Source organism: Nothoprocta perdicaria, unplaced genomic scaffold (assembly GCF_003342845.1).
Source record: "Nothoprocta perdicaria isolate Ctin4 unplaced genomic scaffold, notPer1 scaffold_14, whole genome shotgun sequence".
In the NCBI taxonomy this organism is placed as follows: Eukaryota; Metazoa; Chordata; class Aves; order Tinamiformes; family Tinamidae; genus Nothoprocta; species Nothoprocta perdicaria.
In genome coordinates, this window is record NW_020454538.1 from 6,963,736 (window position 1) to 6,985,029 (window position 21,294).

The window sequence follows — 21,294 nt, forward strand, 5'->3', positions numbered from 1 at the left end:
GTACTGTATTGGTACACATTGAATGGATACATATTTTTGTCTTTTTTATTTTCCTTTTACTGTATGTAGCCTTATGCTTCATTTATTGCAAAATATCCAAGCTGTGCACCGCATATAAAATTATTATTTTCCTCCTGGGATCCCTCTAGGATGCTAATCACCATATTAATCAGCTGTTTCTCTGACAATAAAGAGTTTGCCTTAACAGCTCCCTGCACTAACCCCATTTTATGGATAAAATCAAGACACAGCACTATTAAAGGTGTTCTCTATGCCCTCGCAATGAGATGTCTTCATTCTTTTCTGCTCCTTGTTGTTTAAAGCAGGTAACAATTCAAAACACAGCTCTCTGATTTTGCTTAATCTCAAAGCGTTCTGAATTATTGTAAATTGGGCTGCAGGTTTCTGAATTTAGGCATAAATATCAGAATGTTCTGAGATCAGGGATATCACAACATGCTCTGGAACAGGGCAGTGGAGAGAAAATGTAAGGGACGGATGATACCACAGTTACACTAAACTAAAAACAGTTAAATTAAACGAAAACCAGTTTTACCTGAAATTACAGTCCAAAGAATTTCTGACATCTGCCCACAGTTGTATCCTGTGCAGCAACTGACTATAGTTACTTCAGCTCTGCTAAACCTTCCCCAGATTAAGTAACTAGACGAGATAGTGGGAAGCACTCAAAAGTGGAATAAACCCTGCTATTCCACCCAGGAGCAGGTTTTTGGCTAAGAGGTGCCCCGTAAGAATATTCTCAGACCTCACATACCAGAGCAAAGACAATCTGCAATTTGGTGCATTCGATGCTGAAGAAAGCCTCTCCCCTACACCTTTATTATTACCAGTTCCTGTTACCAGAGCCAGCCTTTATACACCATCTGAGTAGTGTGGGCCTGGCTTAGCTTGCCAACACCAAGTGGTTTCTTGGAAATCTCTCTTCTGCTGCTATTTTTCTACCTTAAAAGTCAAGTCTCCAACCTGTAGCCATTAGCATAAACTCAAAGATCTCCTGTGCTAATCTCAGTTTCCCATGCAACAATTAAACAACTCTAATTGTATCACCTTGAAAACATCTTTTCTCTGAGCTCTTCTAGCCTGTCAAGGCAAGCTGATTTTCCTGCTTTTACCCAGTTTTAAGGTAAAACGAATTCTCTTGAGTCTAAAATACTTTGGAGACAGCAGAGAAGATTCTAAGGATCCGAGCGAGGATGTTAAAGGGTGAATTCTTAAAAAAATGGAGTCCCCTGTGAGGCAACTCTACCACCTCTTAACACATCTTGCTGCAGACCTGACAGTGGTTCCTTGGCATGCTAACAGCCCTGCAGGATTATTTTCTAGCAAATCTTCAGCATAGAGTATAAAAGAAGGTATTTTGTTACTTTAGAGCAAACTATTTTGTTTATAGGCCAGATTAACAGAATTATGCTTGCATTCCCTGCAGTTCCAAATTGTTTTGTACATTATGGCACTTCCAGTGTGGCTACATAGTTATTCAAGAAAAATGTGATCCTTTTCCCACATAATGAAATAATAACTACATAACCTCACAAGTGTGATGGGCATAGTGATCTGTAGATCTTTACATTACATTGGTGAAGCACTTTAAGGCCTTCTGTGATGTGAAAGGACAAGAAAATCAGATTAACCGTATCGAGCACTCCCTGGGATGCCTTTTTTTGCTTTTTAATGAAAGTGCCAGCATTTTCATGCCAGGACTAAACAGTATGTTATTTCTCATTTCTTGTGTGATGAAAACAGGTATGCAAGAAGCAGGAGGACCATTCTCACACTGCAAGTGTCTCAGACAGAGTGATACTTCACTGTCCTAAATTCTCCTACAAATTCTGTTCTGCACAGGATACAGACCCTGCCTTTATTTGTCTGAAGTACAGTCCATAACCACAAGACAAACCACCATCAGTGATGACTACGAAATACTAACTTTTCAAGGAACAACAGGTCACTAGCTGCTTTGACCTGAACACTCAACCATGTGGACTTTAGACCCAGCATAGTCCTTGCAACTCATACTGTAACATGACAGTAAGTCCTACACAGAGATTTACCACAAATATAGGGTGATGGTTACACTGATGCACAACTTTCAGAAATATAATATAATGGCCATGTAGAATATGTTAAGGGTAAAGGTAAAACTAGATTTAGGGGAAAAAAAGCAAATCTTATTGAATTCTACAGGTGTGAGTCAAATTGGCAAAGTAGTTGAAATTGTCTGTATTGCAAGGGAGGCACTGTATGTGAAACAACAATAAGGTTAGGTCTTGAGTGGGGACAGCAAACTACGTATTGTAAAGTTTATTTTCTATAGGAAAAAAAAAAAACCCAAATCCTACAACCTCCAGTACTTTTTTTTTTTTTTTTTTTTTTTTGGACTAAAAGCCTATAAATTGGTTCCTATAAAGTTCTTAATATACTGTCTTCATGACTTCAGAAGTTTTACTAAATGCCATTTATTCAGATTGATTCTATTAATGGGATTGCTGATTGCAATGCTGAATGAACCTGCCTATAATATCTCACAGTCAATCTTAAAGCTTTTCAAAAATCTCCAGAGAAACTCATCAAGCATAAAGAAATACCACAGGCTGTGTGCAGAAATAAAAAGGGCTCAAATTTAAATGCTGAGTGCATTTGAATTTCAGACAAGGCGATAAATACATATTTTTGTCCCAAAACAAGGCAAATACACAGCTTAAAGGATTTCACTACAAAAAAATAACACTAATGCTTTTTCCCTTCACCCCTCAAATGATGAGAAGCTTCCTACATGTAGATGAGAATAAAATGAATAATGAAATTATGAAGCAGGAAAACATATTTAGAAAGGTTGGTTGTCCAGAAAGCTAAATGCCAAGAGATTAATTTCCCAAGTTCTACTGTACTTCATTAAGGGCAGGAACTCGATACCTAGACCATACATCCCATGAACACTCCAAGCTTTCTTGGACAGCACTGGCCAGCAGAAGATACTTTTCAGCTTTCTTGCCTTTTCAGCTGAGACTGAATTGGAGGGAGTTTGGCGAAAACCCTTCTGCCTTTCCTTTGTGTGAAGAATATTGTCATGTTACTTGCTAAAATGCATCCAGTACCCTCCCAGTAAAACACAGTGCCTTAACTGTGTTACACTACTAGGCAGTGGATACTGAAGTCAGCTTCTGTGCAAGCTAATCAATAAAATAAAAATATTTAATTTACATGTGGTAAAAATGAGAGCTCACTGAAATACCAGTTTTGTTGCCTTACTTGTCCTTAATTTATTCAGGAGGTGGTTTCAACCTTCTCTTTCGGACTTCCATCCATCTTTTTAGAAATATTCTGATGCAGATAAAGTTACAGGCTTCATTATATGTAACTATTAACAAATTGTGAATCTGTGTGGAGGTTTCCCTATGCACTAAGGCAGGAAGCAAACTTCAAAATGAATATCTTGTATTTGACATCAACACACTCACACATCCCTAGTGATTCTTGGTAAAAGCATACAAACGAGCTGGATTTCTGCACCTTATTGTCACTCTTAATCAAGATCAGACATGTAGGTAATCAGTCTCTTTGGGAATACAAAAGGAGCCAGGTTGCTTGGTGGTAAGACAGGAAAGGTCAAAGAAAGATGCCGGTCCTTCTAGTGAAGTGTAGCATGCAGCTACAAAACCATAACCTTTGTCTGGCTAATGGCTGATTAGCGGCTAATGCAGCAAGAAAAATTTAGATATGATTGTAACTTCTTTACACTGAGGGTGACAGAGCCCTGGCACAGGCTGCCCAGGGAGGTTGTGGAGTCTCCTTCTCTGGAGGGCTTCCAAACCCGCCTGGATGCCGCCCTGTGCCACATGCTCTGGGTGTCCCTGCTGGAGCAGTAAATAATCTCTAGAGGTCCCTTCCAATCTTAACCATTTTGTGATTCTGTGAACTATATTATAGAAATGTCACAGAAGCATAAAGGAACACTAAAGATAAAGACTTCAAAGCTTTAACTGAAATCAACAGATCAAAACAGACCAAAACATCAAAAAGCAAAATTAGACCATTTCTCTTCGACCTTTGGGGTTAAGTTTTCAAAAGTGGCCTTTAGAATTGAGTCAGGAGGGTCTCTTGAGTGTGGTATTTCATCTGAGACAAGCTGAGGGTGATTCAACTTGAAAAATCACTACCTCTGAATAACCATAAACGTAGTCAGGTCTACACAAAACATCCTTAAGTATCTCATGTTAAAGAAGTTACCTAGGAAAGTAATGAAAGAGTAAATGTCTAAGGATCCGTACTACATATTTTGATAAATCTGTTTTTTCCCTTTTTATTAACTGAGGAAAAAATACTTCAAACTCACATTCATAAAATGTTTATTGCCCTGCCTATTGTTAATACTAATTAGTTAATACCTATTAATCTGAATTCCTGTGCATTTCTATGTGCTGTCAAGTCAAATGTAACAACATTCTGTTGAAGTGCTATCAGCAGAGAGGAATTATAGATGACAAGAAGTTGTGTGTTTTCATGTTTTTGATGTTAAGGTTGAGGAAGAAAAATTATCTTTCTGGTGACTATGTAATTCTCAGCTGTTAATTGATTTGCTTTTGTGTAACCCACATGTGTCTTCTCTTAATAATTGTTTAACCACCAGTCTCTTCTCACCTCTCCTTTCCCTGCTGAAATAAACAAATAGCTCACAAAAAAAAAAAAAAAACCACTAGGAAGGAAGAAAGAAAAGATTAAAGGCCGTTTAACATCCAATATGCTAATGTGGATTTGCAAGGAACTAATCCTTAATGCTTTTAAGAAATTATTAGAAACAAAAAAGGACATAATTGGGAGAGGACAGCACTTTTACTTCCACATAAAAAAAAATTACAGTAAAAGAAGCGTAAGTTAAAAATTACCAAAGAAATGCACAATAACCCTGGTGTATGGGACAACTCTAAAAAATTATGTTTATGCAAATATTGGGCTGGCCTTTCAATTAATTGCCTCTTATATTCCTCCGTCAGTAACAAATTAGTGTGAGATTCAAAATCACTTGTACCCGCTACTCAACTTGCACTATACAATAGCTTTAGTTGTGGCTGAGGCAAAATTCAGATCTGAAAAGTTTTGCAGAGCTGTTACTGAATGTACAAACACAGTGGTAGAGATAAAGACCTCAGAGCTCTGACTGAAACAAACAGACCCAATTCAATCAACGTCAAAAAACAGGATTAGACTGAGCCTGTCTGTTAAGTGGTCAAAAATCTAGACACAGACTATTCACTTATAATGCAGTATTTTAACCCACTAGTATGGTTAAAAAGTCTATACGATCTTTCAAACACAAACTCATACATTCACTGCAGGCACCAACAGATTACACTGATCTTGGTTAAATCATCTTAATTGATTTATTCGTATATATGCAAAACAAACCTATTCAATTATTAACCTCACAGTCAGACTCCAGATCATTGCGTTCTTATATACTTATTCACCAACTTGGATAATTTTTTAATGTACTATAGCACTACAGGCTACTAGAGGGCTGTATATATCTGTCTTGGTGAACTTATTAGCTATTTATAAATGCAAAAATGGAGAAGAAAAGCAGAGAAATTTGAGAAAAGCTATGAAGAGCACAGTGAAAGTGAGATAGAAATGGTCTCCCACAGATGAGTGGCAATCACGATTAAATGAAATCTTTTTCAAGCCCTGGCATAATCCTTGCTCCCCTATTTAGCCACATGGTGACCTTTTCCCAATTCCATTTCTTGCACTGAGGTTCTCCCTCTACTTTTGCCTATATTTGAGTTCATCAGGTTTGCCTCTCTGCTTGCTTATACCTAGACAAAGCAAGGTAAATCTGCCAAAATAAATCAAGCCATGCTAGTGTACAATTGACACAGAAAAGGATGTCCAAACATTTTATTAAGTGCAGCTAGACAGCCTACACCTTAAAGGTCAATTCATTTTCTGGTTTATTAAAAAGCTTTGGTGATCTGCTTTTAAATTGCAGCCAACTAACCTTTAAGTGGCTAGGATAATGTAAACACATTAAATGTACAATGTACTTTATGTATATATACAAAATGCATATATAGAATGTACATCATATATATGAAGACATATATAGATTATTAGACACAATTCATCCCTTATTGCCCTGTTCTTGAGAGAGTTAATAAGAGGTCTAATCATCTCCCTCAGCTGTCCAAAAGGCAAACAAGCTCCTTAGAAACAGCTGCTGTAAGTGATTGCAGGTCAAGTAGAATAAAGGGGGTAATTACAGAGCTGATAAAGGTGTTTAGAAGGGGTTGTATAAAGACTAAGTGAAGGATGCACAGTAGTGTGTTTTTGCAGGTGCTGAGGTGGATCTTGAAGAAGGTAGGTTTGAATCTTGCTACATTCCTTTCTCTTGGTGGGGGGAAAGAAGATCCAATGAATTTTTGAATATGGTGGATTAGGGCCATGAAGTTAGGACTGTCGTTGGGCATTTGAGCTTCTACAGTGAATTTAATCAGGTTGTTTTTTTGAGAGTTTTGTGCTTTTGCTGGGTAAAGCAAAGGGATGCTGTGCTTGTGGTGGCACAGTCATGCTGAGTGTCCAGGACCGTGAACTTATCATAAGGAGCATAACAAAATAGAAGTATTAGACCATCTTCTTTGAAGATTTGGTCAGATTTGAATAATTGACAGTACAATATGGGTGGTTTAGAAATATGGGGTGGTTGAGAAAGTCAATATGGGAAGGAGGTACCCGTGAGCTTTAAGGCAGCTGATTTGAAAAAGTCTAGTAACTACTTCTCTTAGCTGAAGATATACTTCAGTTAAGAAAGGGGCTTAATTCTATATAACAGGATGTTCTGAACTGCTCTAAAACATACAGTGTTTTTATAGTGCATAAACTTATTGGATGTTACACCAAGTGTATGACTGTAATTGTGTGTGAGCCATACATCTCTTCTATAGGATACAGGTGCTTACCTGGAAACTTGCAATATTGACAGAGCTCCTAGGACTTCAGAAAAAAACATAAAAGTAACTTTAGGACACAGAGGGCTTGGATATATTAAAAATATGACTGAAGTTTTAATACTATTAGTTGGAAAAATGTATTAAATTCTTCAATACAGAAGAAGTATTTCATTAGATTGCCTTTAATAGTGGATCTGTAGACAGTACAAAAGCCTGCAGAAGCCTCTGCTTGGTAAAGAGGGTATATGGAGTATTGTTACTTGGTTATGAAGTAACTGTGATTTAGGCAACATTTAATCTCCTCTCGGATTTGGTAATTAGTTCCTAGAAAGACATTTCACTTTTATTTCCCTTAAACCCAAAGGGCATTTAACTTGTTGCAGGTGGGGTGGGGAGAAAGGAAGGCATAATCACTTTGTGCAGTCTTCATGGACTAAATTTCATTTGCAATGGAACGAAAACTAGGCTTAAATCTGAATATTTCACTACTTCTAGTCTTTTCTTTGGTTTATAAAAGCATGAACATAGCTTTCTGAAAGATGCATCTTTACTTTATCTTTGGATGTCTTGTGGACCATGAGGTAGGGAATATTTTATCTAAATATCTGAGCAGTATGTTAGAGTGACTGCAGAGATTCATTCACTCTTTCAGTAACGTTGCTAGGCTTCAGTTTCTGGGGAAATGGTAAGAAGCAATTTAACATAATTCTCTGCATATTAACTGGTAAGGACTTTCTCTTGTCTTCTAACTTTAGCTGTATTTGTCTTTTGTATTTGTCAGTTTGGAAGACACGGAGATTAACCCAAACAGCAGAACATTTAACTATATCTTCCGGTTATGTGGTAGAAGACAGACGGCAGTGCCAACCCTTGTGGATGAGTGCAAGCAAATAGCTGTGTCAGTCTCCCTCAGGGCTGCAGTATTTGCAGGCGTGCCCAGATGAGCTTGCTCCATGAGCCAGTCTGCTCAGAGGTCCTAGGGACGTGACTCTGCAGCGTGGTACTGAGCGTTGCCTTGGCAGGGTGGCTGGTCCCTGCTGGGTGCTCAGCTCTGTCTGTCCAGTATCTGTTCCCTCTCCCATACTTTCACCCTAGCAAAACTTGGGGAAACCAAGCGAAGAGGTGCAGGGAAAGGCCCCTGTTTTTCCAAGGTGCACGTTCCCTCTGAAAGCATGGTGGAGAAGAGTGAGAAACGATGGCACTATGACTGAGATGCAGTTCCATCCCTTTGCTTCTGTGCTTCACATAATGGACACAATTTACAATTTCTGCACTAACTCCCTTGGCTAAGGCAGTCAAAATAGCCCTGCTCCTCTAAAGCAGAGCTATGCTGGCTTGTACTTTCTCTTCTTTCTAGCTTGTGCTGCTTATATAAGATGTTCACAAAAGCAATGTTCTCTTCTGTGACTGTCTAGTATCTGTACTCATGGCTAAAAGGAAAAGTACTTTTTTTTTGCTTCTGTTAGACATCCTAGAAAAACCTGTAAACTGGCAAAAATTGAGATTTGTGGATTTTTCATCCACACTAGTTTTTTCTTAAACACTACTGAAAGACAGGATTTTCAGTGTGGTCTGAATGTCAGTAAAGCAAAGTACACCATAAAAGAAAGTAATAAATTTCACGAATGAAGTGGAACTGGGCAAGGGAAAGAACTGTTTGGTCTCCACAGGCTTCCTATGACATAAGGAAAGGAGTAGGGAAGAACTTGGTAGCTCCAGAGAGTGGACTGTGTGAGGTAACATCAGCAAATGTTGACTTTTCTTAAATGAGGTAGCTTTGAACAAAATCATCTTAGTTTTACAAGAATAACCATTCAAACAAATTCCTCCTCTCTAAAATAGTAGTTTTTCTCAAACACTTGGTTACCTGCCGTATCACATAAAACTATTTCTTTTAAATGTGTTCACTCCAGTCTTTTTCTTTTTTTCTCTTCTTTTCTTTTTTGCCCCAAGTTGAATTTGAAAAGAGCATGAAACTTCTTACAAAGCAGAAAAATTCACTATCAAGCTTCTCTTGCTAATTAAGATTGTATGGATATCTTATCCTGAGGTGATGGGGACTGCAAGTTTCCAGAATATCCAATCTGGCCATAATTAATCATGACAAAGATCCTGTTGAGCTGAAAGTGATTAGTTCTAGCCTAATTAAAGGTCACTTCTGGCTACAGCTTTGTTCTTCATCAGATAGATCATTTATCTTACAACTTCTGTGTGCACACAGAAAATAGTTAATTGGATATGATGCAAAAGCATGAAATCTCTATATATTTTCCAAATCAGTAAGATTAAGAAGTATAAAAATATTACTTTAACAAAGATTTGAACTTATTTCAGGGAACAAACCAGTCTCAAAGCAATTTCCCTGAGAGAAGAGATGAGAACTATTTTTGGAGATGTAGCTAATCAAGAATAGTATCATTCTAACTTGGTGTAAAGAGAGAATTATGCTAACTTTTTTTTTTAATTTTGGTAGTAAGGCAGACATGTTGACGGCTGTCAACGTTCTTGCAGCTTCATCAGCCACCGATGCAGCACATTTTGGCAGATCTCATGGATGTTTTTTGACTAAAGCAAGCTAAAGAAATATTGTGTGTCAACAAGATAATGGAGAAGACAAGCTTTATGGAAGACTGCCCTTCTGCCTTCTCCTGGTTTGACTGCTTAGCTTCTTAGAACTGTTGCAATCTTTCATAAAATAAGTCTCCTGCAGTTCCATCTGGGATATCTTATTCTGTGTAATGGAATTAGAGGATTTTTCAGAGTTGATTTTTGTAATTAAAGCATATCATTTGAAATGGCACCTTGTAGAGATCAGTAACAGCCTCTGCACTCTCCCAGTCTTCCTCCTCTTCCAGGTCCCACTGTATCTGGCGATGCTTCTCTAGCAGTTCCTGGTAGGCCTAAGAGAAACACAGGTCTATAAACAGTTGAAAATGCTGCTTTCACAGTTCCCTGGGATCCACTCTGACCCCACTGTAACATTACAATAATCATCTAATCACTCATCTGGAACTGTAGCTCAGAGGAGCATGAATCTTGCCTTTACCACCTTTATTTGGGCTATAAAGACTGAACTACACCAACTTAAAAACCTTCATTTTACAGATTAATGAGGAGACTTGTAAATGAATATTCCATGTTTTGAAAACTGATCGGTGTCTATAAATACAAGGGAGGGAGTGAGGAGGATGGGGTTGGCCTCTTTTCAGTGGTGGCCACTGACAGAACTAGAGGAAATGGCCACAAACTGAAGCACCAAAAATTCCACAGGAACTTAAGGAAGAACTTCTTTACTGTGAGGGCAGAGCCCTGGAACAGGCCGCCCAGGGAGGTTGTGGAATCTCCTTCTCTGGAAGTCTTCAAAACCCCCTTGGATGCAATCCTGTGACACGTGCTCTAGGTGACTCTGCACGTGCAGGGGGTTGGACTAGAAGTTCCCTTCCAACCTCAACGTTTCCATGATTCTATGAAAACATTTAAGTGCCTTCTTGCGCTGCATGATTATCATAGCTCTCATTGCTAAGTCTGTGAATAGGCCCCTTCTAAAGAACACAGAAGTGCTTTTAAGCTCTTAATGCACAAGCTCTCCTTGTAGAGATGGAATTTGTTCTCATCATGCATGGACTTTGACGAAAATTTTGTAACTCTTTCTGCTGCCCTCACCTTGTCAAGGGATAGGGCTTAGCCTATTCCTTATTAGCCCTTGTGTGTTGTTAACTCTTCCTCTGTTCTCTGCTAGTAGAAAGAACAAAATGGAAATGTTCCATTTCCAGCAGTGGAGCCCTGATACAGGGATGCTAAACTTTATTATCTAAGTAATTCTTTCACACAAAAATCAGAGTTGCAGCAATCAAATTGTTATCATCCCACTTGTGCTCAGAAGAACCCAATGTGAAGCAGGTTCATTGCAAAAGCCATCTCCCTAATTGGCAGTCACTTAAAATTCAGCAGAAAGGTGAGTTACTGTGCAGGCTGCTGCCACGGTGGTAGCAGCCCTTTGAGGCAGTGGTGTTAGTTAGTGTCAGATGGGAAAAGATCTGTATTAATGGTGAAGCTCAGGCCAGCTCCTCTACTCTGAGCTAGTTATGAACTGTGAACCAGACTTAAAACTGCTCCTCTCTGCTGAGTGAATAATATTTGCAAGCAATTACTTGAATGTTAAAGTTAAATCATGGGATTATGTGGACATGCATCCTTTTCACAGGCACTCTTAAATACTAAGAACCATTTGTGCTCTGCACTGCACCATAAAGTGCAAATTGTCACATCTCCCACTTTCCACTCTGCCTGTAATGGGCACATGGTTTTCTACAGTTTAACTAAACATATTTAGTAGCTTTCTCAGCTCTGTTCTACAGAGCAGCTCCTGCACAAAAAGCTGTGTGACCTATGCTTTGTAGGGGGAATATTTTAACACAATTTTGCTAATCTTCATTTAACAAAGTTCAGATGTATCCAACAATCTTATATATAATGTGCACAAAAAAGTACATTCACAAATGCTTCAGGATAAATTATCATCCATTTTGTATCTGTTTCACAAAAATATTAGAAGCTGAAGTGGTAAAATGTCCTATCTTAAAGTGCTTGGAATCTTCTCTTTTTGTTCGTGTATGGTGTAGTGAAAGGATTTCTGAAATGAAGTATACCGGACAGGTGATGCAGTAAAATAACAGTAACTGCATTACTTAATTCATACAATATAATTAAAGAACTTGGCTTCCAAAACAAAACTGAATTGTTGATATCGACAAACCCCTACAACTAGCTGCAGTGGAATCTAAGTCTTCTCATACAGCCATTTATCTAAGCTACTAGAATTTAAACAAGTTTAATAATGCCTGATGTAAGCATTTTGAAGTATATTTTCATGAAAGCTGAGGATTAATTTTTCTTAACTTGGGTCTGTATCTCTTCTGTTAGAAAACTTGGGCAGCTCTCAGCACTTACAGCTTGAACTGATTTAATATACATATTACATATGCATTTAAGCATTAATGATATAGTTCTATAGAAAATGTGGCCAGGAAAACATTTTGTTGGTCATCAGATACTGTATTAAATGATATATTGTAAATCTTTGCTAAGGTATCCTGGCAGCATTCAAAAGGAGTTTGCCCTCTGCTTGTGTGATATTTAAGTTTTGAGCCTCCGTAACCTCAGTCACAGAAAGGCACTAAGATCAGCACAGTCTGCTCTCTTCTGTAACACAGATCATAGGTTCCCTACATTAAACCATTTTTTTCTGCAAAACATCTGATCTGAAGTTAACGAATGCGATATTGGACCCAAATGCCAAAGGACAACTGCCATAGTGGAGGAAACAACTCTAGGTAAACCTTGGTGAGAAGATCTCTGCTGGGTCAGGAAGGTCCAAATGGACCATTTTATAGGATTGGGAGAAATCTAAGGCAAGTCTGGCTTTATGAACCAATACAACAATGTAAGCAAGTTTTTATGTGTTCACCTTAAGAAAATCATGAAGTTTCTCAGTCTGAAAAGTTTTATTGAGGAGACTCCCTTGTTCAGTTTTCTGTCTGTGTTTCAATTCTTCTCTCTTCTTTGCACGGCACTCCAGCTGTTTCTGGATCAGGTCTTTACTTTGCTGGGCATATTCTGGAATATAAACCACCAGTGATCAGATGCTCTAACTCCACAGGGAAAATGTAGCATCTGCTACTGTCACACAACATAAACTCACAGAAATCTGCTAGTAAGGAAAACAGCCAAGTAATTACCATGCAGGATTTCAGAGCCAATTCTTACCTCGATGGTCTTTTTAGATGGCAAGCTTTGTGATGTTACACAACACTTAAATCTATCAGTACATGGATCATTACCACTCTCCACCTTTCTTTTCACTGGTGCCACTCTTCAACGCAAAGGTGCCACTCTTCAATGCAAGAAATGGATTCCCACCCACCTCTTTCTCCCTCCACCTTAGGAGATGTCTAGAAGTGGCTCGCTGTTTAATTGCAGATATGCTGCTGCTAGGCAAGGACAAAGGTGGTGCCACATGGTGAGGAGAATAGGTACAGAGCAGCCCTAGATTAAACTGGTATGTAGCCATTCAGGGGTTTCTAAGAATCTAAAGCAAATGGTTTCAAGGCCCCTTTGATTTTTGTGCTAGTGTCACAAACTATTTGGGGTTTGGTTTTTTCTATCTGCCTTTTTACTTTAGGTGACTTAATTTCATGAATCTGCTATGTGGACTTGTGTGTTGCAGAGTGGAATCAGTCCTTAACAGTTCTGCTACTTCATTTCATACTGCTTTTGCACTCAAGAAACTCTGTTTTTCCCCCGTAGTTGGATTATTACTTCCCTCTCCAGAACTGCAGCTAAGGGAGAATGCAAACAAATAGTTGGCTGCTGTTCTGCAACCAAACTTTTCTTAGCTAAAAGAACTTTTGTTGCACTGTGTACATTTCTCATCTCCAGGTTATTTCATTTTGTTTATCCATGGGCTGATGATTCACTGGAAAAACACTTGAAAATGCATTGAGAAGTGTAAGAAAATCTAATAAAAATGTCATCTGAACAAATGTGGTAACTGTTACTTTTATATGCTACTTGATTCTTTACTACTTTCCTGTTTGTTTCCTAGAAGTATAGACTCTCTCTGGCTTTGTGTTCTGCGTGTGAGTTATAGGTGCAGCACCACTACTGCTTTTAGGAGCTCCCAGTCAAGGCCAATCTCCGCTGACTCTTCCATGTGAAAATACTGCACTTGGGCTGTGTGTTTCTTTCTTGTGTTATAAACAAACTAGCCTACAGTACGTCTCACTTGTCCCTAAAAGCAGGTGGTTGCTGAAAGTTAGTGCCCTCCTGCCCAGGCTTTACAATCTGTAACTGTTAAGTGCCTTTCTTTCCACCCTCTGCCTCAAAAAAAAAAAAAAAAAAAAAAAAAAGCCCTAAGTTCACACTTAAATTTTCATGGTTGAACCTATGCCAAGACTGCAAGGCATGACAGTTTTAAGAGCAAACAGCCACTATACGGTGATACTTCAGGTATTTCTCAAATTTATGATATTTATCAATATTGTGATATTTATGAAGTCATGAATACCAGCGAACTGTTGGTTCAAGTAACTGATGCTCTTGAGGCTGAGCTAGCCTGCAGAAGGGGAATTTCTGCTTCCCAGATATGGCACAAGCTCACTTTCAGGTTTAGTGATGACAATGAGCACTACAATCAAAAATACACTGCAAGAATATATTCTGACTGTTCAGCTTATTCCGACCCAGATGTTTTAGCAGAAGAGTAGGAGTTTTATTGCATATTTTAAAGGGAAGATGAAAACACTTTCAGTTTTTAAGTTATCTTGGTCTGATACAGTAGAATAAGTGAACGTGTGAAGATTGAAAGCCTTAAAATGGTATCTTGTAAGAGTGACAGCACTACTATGTGCATCTTCTCCTGGCTCCTTGTGCTAGCAGGAGGTCACAGGACAATTCTCTGTACATTTACAGCTACTACTGTCCTGAAGAGCAGCCAGCATCACCAGTGCTATCAAGTATGATGGAGAAATGTCCTGAATAGTTGCAGTAAATGGGACTCTTGGTCTTTGAATTATGTAAAATGTAGGATAAGTTCACAGCCTGCAATAAGACCTGGAAGGGTTGAAGTCAAAGATTCTGCTCTAAGCATCTAGCCTTCATTGTAATAGTGTTCTTGGCTGATTCATCAATACTCTTTTAAAACAGCAGTCTTTTATAGCCAAAACCATAGCTTTGTATGGTTTTTTGTATTTGTGTTATAACTTAATACAAATGTGAGAATACACACTGAGTGCATCAAGCTCTTGTCTGAAGTACTCACCATTACTGAAATGTGCTAGTTGGTCCCAGAAAGCCTTGTGCAGGTCCGTTAAAAGCTCTTCCTTTTGTCGGACTGAGAGATTATTCTTTACAGTTAAATGGTCCAAAATATTTGATACAGTATTTAATCTACATTTGCACTCTTCTGGTATGTATGACTTCAGTGAATCAACAGCTTTTACCATAAGCTCCCAGTTAAACAACCTTTCCTGAATGTCCTGAAAACAAACAAGAAAATTGCACATAGAAACTATTTATAGGTCTTGGATTATATTTATCCTTTCCTTATTCAGCCTTAACACAATTTAGAAAGGAAGTTTGTCAAGATCGTGTGAATACAACCTTCATACATGCAAATATTTCTAAAACTCTGGACTTGTATGGCCTGGCAGTGGCCTTAACTGTCTGTTCACTTTCAGCAGGAAAAGAGTTTATCTAAAAGCTATCAGTATTTTTCATTATTTGTCGCAGTACTTAAAATGGGTATGTGCCCTAGCAGCTTTTCTGTGCTATTAGAGGAGAATTCCAGGACAGTAGTAAGGAATGAGATGTCCTAGTTTAAACTGGAACTGCCTTAAACAAGGATGCTAGCTTGCAAAGACAACAAGCAGCAACTACCCTGGTTAACGGAGACCCAGAGATGGTGACTTCTGCAATGACACAAGTTGCAGTAGTGACTTTGGGTAGGAAAATCACTACCTTGTGTCTAAACAACATCATTAGAAGTCTGCACTTAGAGTGATGTTCCTAAATAATAGCTCAGTGTGGATCATATGTGATCAACTGCAAAGACTATCTTTGGATGTGGCAGGCTTGGTTTACTTTGCTGTTCTACTGCAAAGCTAATAAGCTAATTACCATATGTTTTATGAGTGAACAAAAGTCAACGTAGCAATTCGTTTATTCTCCGAGTCACTAAAAAATGCAGTGGGCCAGACAATTTGTACTGTTAATCTATAAATTCTAAGCAAGTTTCAGTATCCGAAATGTAAATGAAAGTCTGGCCCACGAATGTTAAGCGTATTGCAATCAAAAGCTGGGTACTGATGAACTTATAAACTTATTAATCCTCTAAAGACTATAGTGTGTCCTCTAAAGAGCTGCTGTGGATTTTTAATTCCAGTTAACACAGGATACAACCCCTCTGAACTGAAAAATTGTAATTTAAATTACAGCTGCCTAGGCAAAGTGAAATAAATATGCTTAAACAAAAGGAAATGTCCTAACATGCAGACAAATTGTTTTCTTCATCATTACGTCTAGTATGCTTGCTGCTGGCTGACTGCATTCATATTGTGCACATCACTCTTTCCTAACATGGCTGCCTAAAATCTATTTAAAGAATTAGAATCCACGTGAACAATTTATTTTCTTGTGAGCCTTCATAAACTGCATGAGAAGATCTTAGCAACAAAGCTGAATGAACAGTTGAAGTAGTCTGTCATTCATGATACAGGACCCACAGACACTGTATTTGACTAGATAGCTCTCAAATTTTATTCCTTTTGTACTTTACCACTGCACGCAAATCCTGTGATTCACTTAATAGCCCTTCTACTGCAATCATCCTCTCAGTCAGTTCCATAGTTATCTTTGATGCTTTGGCACTTGAGCATTTTGACTGGTCCAAAAGAAACTGCTGGGCTTTGTCAGCCTGCTTCCAGAAAGCTTCCATCTGTGGAATGAGAATTAAAAAATAAACTGTTTTTCCTCATCAATCATCTAATATTTCATTATGCTAAGAGATAGCCACTGAAGCTGCATTCAATTTTCAATATTATAGTGAATTATTTTCAAGATTATATGCAGAGACTACTTACTATATAACAGTACCTGTTGGTGGCACATGACCAGTAAGTTGTGTATTTGGCCAACACTGACTGTTTTGCTCACCAAATACTGCATTTGCATATAAACTACATCTACTAAAGCCTAGGATGTTGCTAGTTTTAACAGGAAAGTAAAAATAATCATAAAAGCCAACAATCCTTATTGTTTAGCTGTAGGACTGGGGATTTTGGACAAAAAAAAAAAGGTAAAAGAAAAACAACTTTCACTGTTCTTTTCACCACCTAAGGCTTCTATAGCTACATGCTATACAAGCACTTAATTCAGAAATTAAGTACTTCATTTCAAAAGTTTTGTGCCCATTTGAATATATTATGTGCAATCTCTGGTTTGAGCCTCTGATCTCAAAGATGGCTGTGCAGAACTCTGTCCGTGTCGGTATTCTGTTGGTTGCAACAGGATTACTAGTATGTACAAAGCTAAGAAAATGTGTTAATCACCAAGGTTTTTATTAAGAATCTGTGAGGCTTTTATTTATATGGTGAAGGATAACTTTCTATTAATAGAGGAAGAGATGAATAGTTCAAGGTTTTGAACTTTATATAGCATCTGTAAGAACTGTATATAGCATACTCATTTTAAATAGAGGTGAAAAGTATGTGCTGGTACAATAGAGACTGATCCAGCAAAGGATGACTTCTGATGGTGAATAACTGCCTTGTGTTGCTCAGTAAAGCTATTGTGTGTTTTTTTTTCTTTTTTTAAATTTTTTTACGAACCCTTCAGAACCCTACACGATCACTTTTTCATTGAACAAAGTTAAATTGCAAAAGAAAGTTTATCATTACCAGGTTTCCACTTTAAAACGAATAGCACAGAGATTCCAAAGCAAACCAAGAAAATTCCCAGTGAAGCACTTAACTATCAGACGTTAAAAAACATTCTCCTCTATGGAAAATGTCCAAGGCTGGGATAATGGGTTGTTCAGTTCAAGACTGAAGTGCGACAGTCAATCAGTGCAGGCAGCCCACAGAGCCATCAGCCTGGCTAGTCTGACTAGTCTCATTTTCATCAGCAGTCAATTCACTCAAATCTCAAAGAAACTAAAATAATAATTAAAAAAAAGAAATGGAGAGTTCAGTTTTTCAGCCTATAAGTTAATGTGTTGACAGTGATGCCACTGAAGGGAAAAAAATATTACCTTGAGGATTGAATGTCCTAATTTGATGAGGGCATTTTTTCACATCAAAAACTAAGAAAACGTAATATAAGGTGCAATGCTGCTAAAGCAAAATGTTTTGCTAAAGCAAATGTGCAAATTATACTGAAAGGTCATACTACAATTATTTAATTAGTAATTATTTCAGCTGAAAATGTTATATTCTCTTATTATTCTCTTACTCAGCTATGGAGTACTGGAAGCTAAATGTTATCTGAATACAATTTAGAGAAAAAAAAAAGCTGCTATGACAAAATTCCTACAAGTTAGACTATAAAAGTTAGGCTTGAAATGCACCTTTCCACCTGGTAAGCCATACACAGTTGTTAGCTCTAGATGGAGCATGACGAAACAGCGTTTGTATGGAAAATCTTGGGCACCTAAGAGAGTTGGAAATACTTTGCTGGAGCAATGTAATACTGTTTTTGACCCAAGCACATACAAAATACTGTGAATTAGTTAACAGTAGAAAAAAGAAAAGAAAGCATACTTCATCCAGAGAACAACATGAAAGCAAAATTTTAGAAAAATTAGAAAGTTACATTATCTATTATGTGCTCAGAATATTCTCTTTCTTTTCTTTCTAAGTCTTCTAGGGTCTGATATTCAGAGTTATGCGCTCCTGACATTTCGATATTCTGCAGTCTAGAGTCAAGTTGCTTCTGTAATTCTTCAAAATCCTGGAGAAAAAAAGAGCATTTTGTTGAGCAGAAAACCCTACATCATCCGCACTCTTTCTAAACAGAACATGTTCTAACAAGGGGTACAAATGTGCTGCCATAATGCTGGTAAATTCATTTGCAAGCTCTGGAAAGAGTCTGTATGTCACATCTGGCTCAGGATTGAGCAAACTGAATGACAGTGTCCCAAAAGTTCTATCTCTGGGTTATTTTTTTTTTTGCAGCAAGTAAAGAAGACACAAGACTATATGTATAGCATATATCTGAATAATACTATATGATAGCTTACTATAAATAGGTATATGCCCAGCTTGATCAGCATGTGAGTACAATCAAAAACAGTTTCTATTGAATACAAGTTTTGGTAAATACTGCTCTATGGACTTCATAGTGCTGGTCCTTTAAATCTATCCCCAAATATTATTTTAATGCACGTGTCCCATCTTTAAACGGCAGCTGAGTGTACCCACTGTGCTTAAGGTACAGCTAAGTACCCAGATCTAATTATCACACTGTTTCCTGCAGAGTGCTAACATACATAGATAAATACACCTATAATGCTTGTAAAGGACAAATTGCAGGCTAAATGATTATGTGGATTTTTATGGCTTTTCAGTTCTTTGAAGCCGTATGATTTTCTTCTCAAAGCCAATATCAATAAATACCAGCCTTCAGCCCCTAGTGTGCAGTTTGGTACTGAAAAGAATGAATCTTTAGTTCCTTAAACATGCCTCCTGTAACAGATATTTATGTTTAATATCACACAGTTCTGTTTTACCAGTGAATTAAGTACCTTATATCTTAAGGAAATGTAACCAAATTTTGACAAGCTTCACAAGTAATTGCATTAAAATCCCAAGAGCTTCTTTTACAATGCAGAATTAAGAGGAAAATGATGTCTGCAATACATCATATACTCCTCAGTCTTTCCAATGCAGGTTTACATGAAGTATTTTGTGATGCTAATGTCTTTGCTTTTTATTAACTTCTTTTAGATGGTGTTTACTACTATTTTTTTTCCATTTTTGTGATATCTCAACCTCTAGAGCATCATGTTTCCAAAGCTATAATGCAGGATATCAAAATGTTGAGTTACTTCTGAGGTAAAATCTGAGGTTTAACATACAGCAAGTGGGATATTTTGACACTGAGTACATGTAATACGGAGGATTTAGTCTTTGTCTTGCAGTGGCCTATGTTGGCAAGTATTAAAGAGGGCTAGGCTATGTTGGGAAAGATGCTTAACCTACATTATTTTTACCTTTTCTTAGTTTAAGGTCATTAAAGTCCATAAGAGAGCCAACACTTAGTAAATACTCTTAACTTAAATATTAAGCCTAAGGATTTATGGCAGCGATCTTAAAGAAAATACCAATCTGATGCAAATTATTATGTAAAATAAGAGAGATTCCCAACAATAATTCAGACATGAGATACATTCCAGTCACTACAGTTGAAAAGCTGACAGGCTTTAATGTCAGTGAAATTCTATCTCTATATTTAAAAAAAATCTTTACTGGGAGAATAATTCAATATGGGAATGGGTTGCCTGGAGAAATGGTTGAGCCTCACTAGAAATATTCAAGACTTGGCTTGACAGGAATAACCTTATCTACTGCCCTGCTTTCAATAAAGGGCTGGACCAGACCATCTCCAGGGGTGCCATTCAGCTCAGTTTCAGGATTCTAATTTGGAAATCTTCAAGTAATCTTAAAAATAAATTTTAATTCCACCCAAAATGCAGACTGACTGTATGCATTTGCATACTGGACACGGTTATCTTGTGTAAGTGCAAAATAGACTCTGAAAAAATAAATGGAAGAAAAAGGATTTTAAACAAAATGTCTATTTTCCCTTGATAAAAGCCTTAGTCTTTGTTCCATCATTGTATTTCATGCTATGTTGTTGCTAATAATGATACAGAGGCCTGGATAAAGACCAGATAATGAGAAGTCATTAACTGTAAGTGAATAAAGTCTGGAACATTCTGTTTTCTTGAGTGAACTGAACTGTAAAATACTTTCGTTCTTAACTGTTTAGAAACAGCACTGTCCCGATCACCTTAGGCAACATGAGGGAGGACATGTGGATCCTAGAGAGAATCAACTGACAAGTGAGTACCTTTGCATTAACTCTGCAGCAGCCTACAAATGACATTGCTATATAAAAGACCAAGTCAGTTAGCCAGCTGTGTCAGCTTGCACCAATTGGCAGGGTTATTTTTTATTCGCTGATTGTTTCCTATTGTCTGAAATACCAAAAAAAAAAAAAAAAAAAAGAAAACCCAGCGACTTACATTTTCTTGAGTTAAAAGGATCTTCTTGAACAAATCATCAGTAATCTTCTTTTTATGATAAAAATCTGTGAGATAAATTTTAAGGACCTGCATAAAAATCTATTCAGAAGGAAAGAAGCAAAACCCAAGATAAGTCAGGACTGAGCATCATGAGAACATCCTTGTGATTACTTCTGTTGCTTTAAGTCAGTCAGTGAGAATATAGTGAAACATGAGGAAAAGAGATATTAGAAACTCTTTAGTATTAGGAAAAATCCTTTGGGTTTTTCCTCAGTAAGAGTAGTGGCAGATCCTGCTATGTTCTAGCAAGGACAATGAAAAATTTTCACATATTTCTTAAAATATCTGACAAATTTGAAATTGTGCATTACTGGAGAATACCTAGATTCCTAAATCCCAGGGCTGCCGAAGTTTAACAAACACCTAAGCTAAAAGCTGTTAATAAATTGTTTATGATTTGTTAATATGCTGTGATTTCAACTGTAGTCTGCCAACTAAAGAAGTATCCAACATTTTTACATACAACCT

General features: G+C 37.5%; 1 protein-coding gene and 1 long non-coding RNA gene across 2 annotated transcripts in view; one reads left to right on the forward strand and one right to left on the reverse strand.

The window, feature by feature from the left end:
• The window catches only part of EVC (EvC ciliary complex subunit 1), a 46,452-nt gene that overhangs the window by 17,675 nt on the left and 7,483 nt on the right, over window positions 1-21,294 (reverse strand). Inside the window, exons 6-11 of the mRNA XM_026034066.1 lie at window positions 20,767-20,865; window positions 18,333-18,470; window positions 16,300-16,458; window positions 14,785-15,001; window positions 12,433-12,581; window positions 9,767-9,865 (exon numbers count right to left, since the gene is read on the reverse strand). Of these exons, the coding sequence (XP_025889851.1) occupies window positions 9,767-9,865; window positions 12,433-12,581; window positions 14,785-15,001; window positions 16,300-16,458; window positions 18,333-18,470; window positions 20,767-20,865 (861 nt within the window). The remainder of the gene's footprint in view (window positions 1-9,766; window positions 9,866-12,432; window positions 12,582-14,784; window positions 15,002-16,299; window positions 16,459-18,332; window positions 18,471-20,766; window positions 20,866-21,294) is intronic.
• On the forward strand, window positions 6,242-9,712 carry LOC112943035. Its single transcript, XR_003248514.1, has 2 exons — window positions 6,242-6,375; window positions 9,477-9,712. It is a non-coding gene; the product is annotated as an uncharacterized LOC112943035 (long non-coding RNA).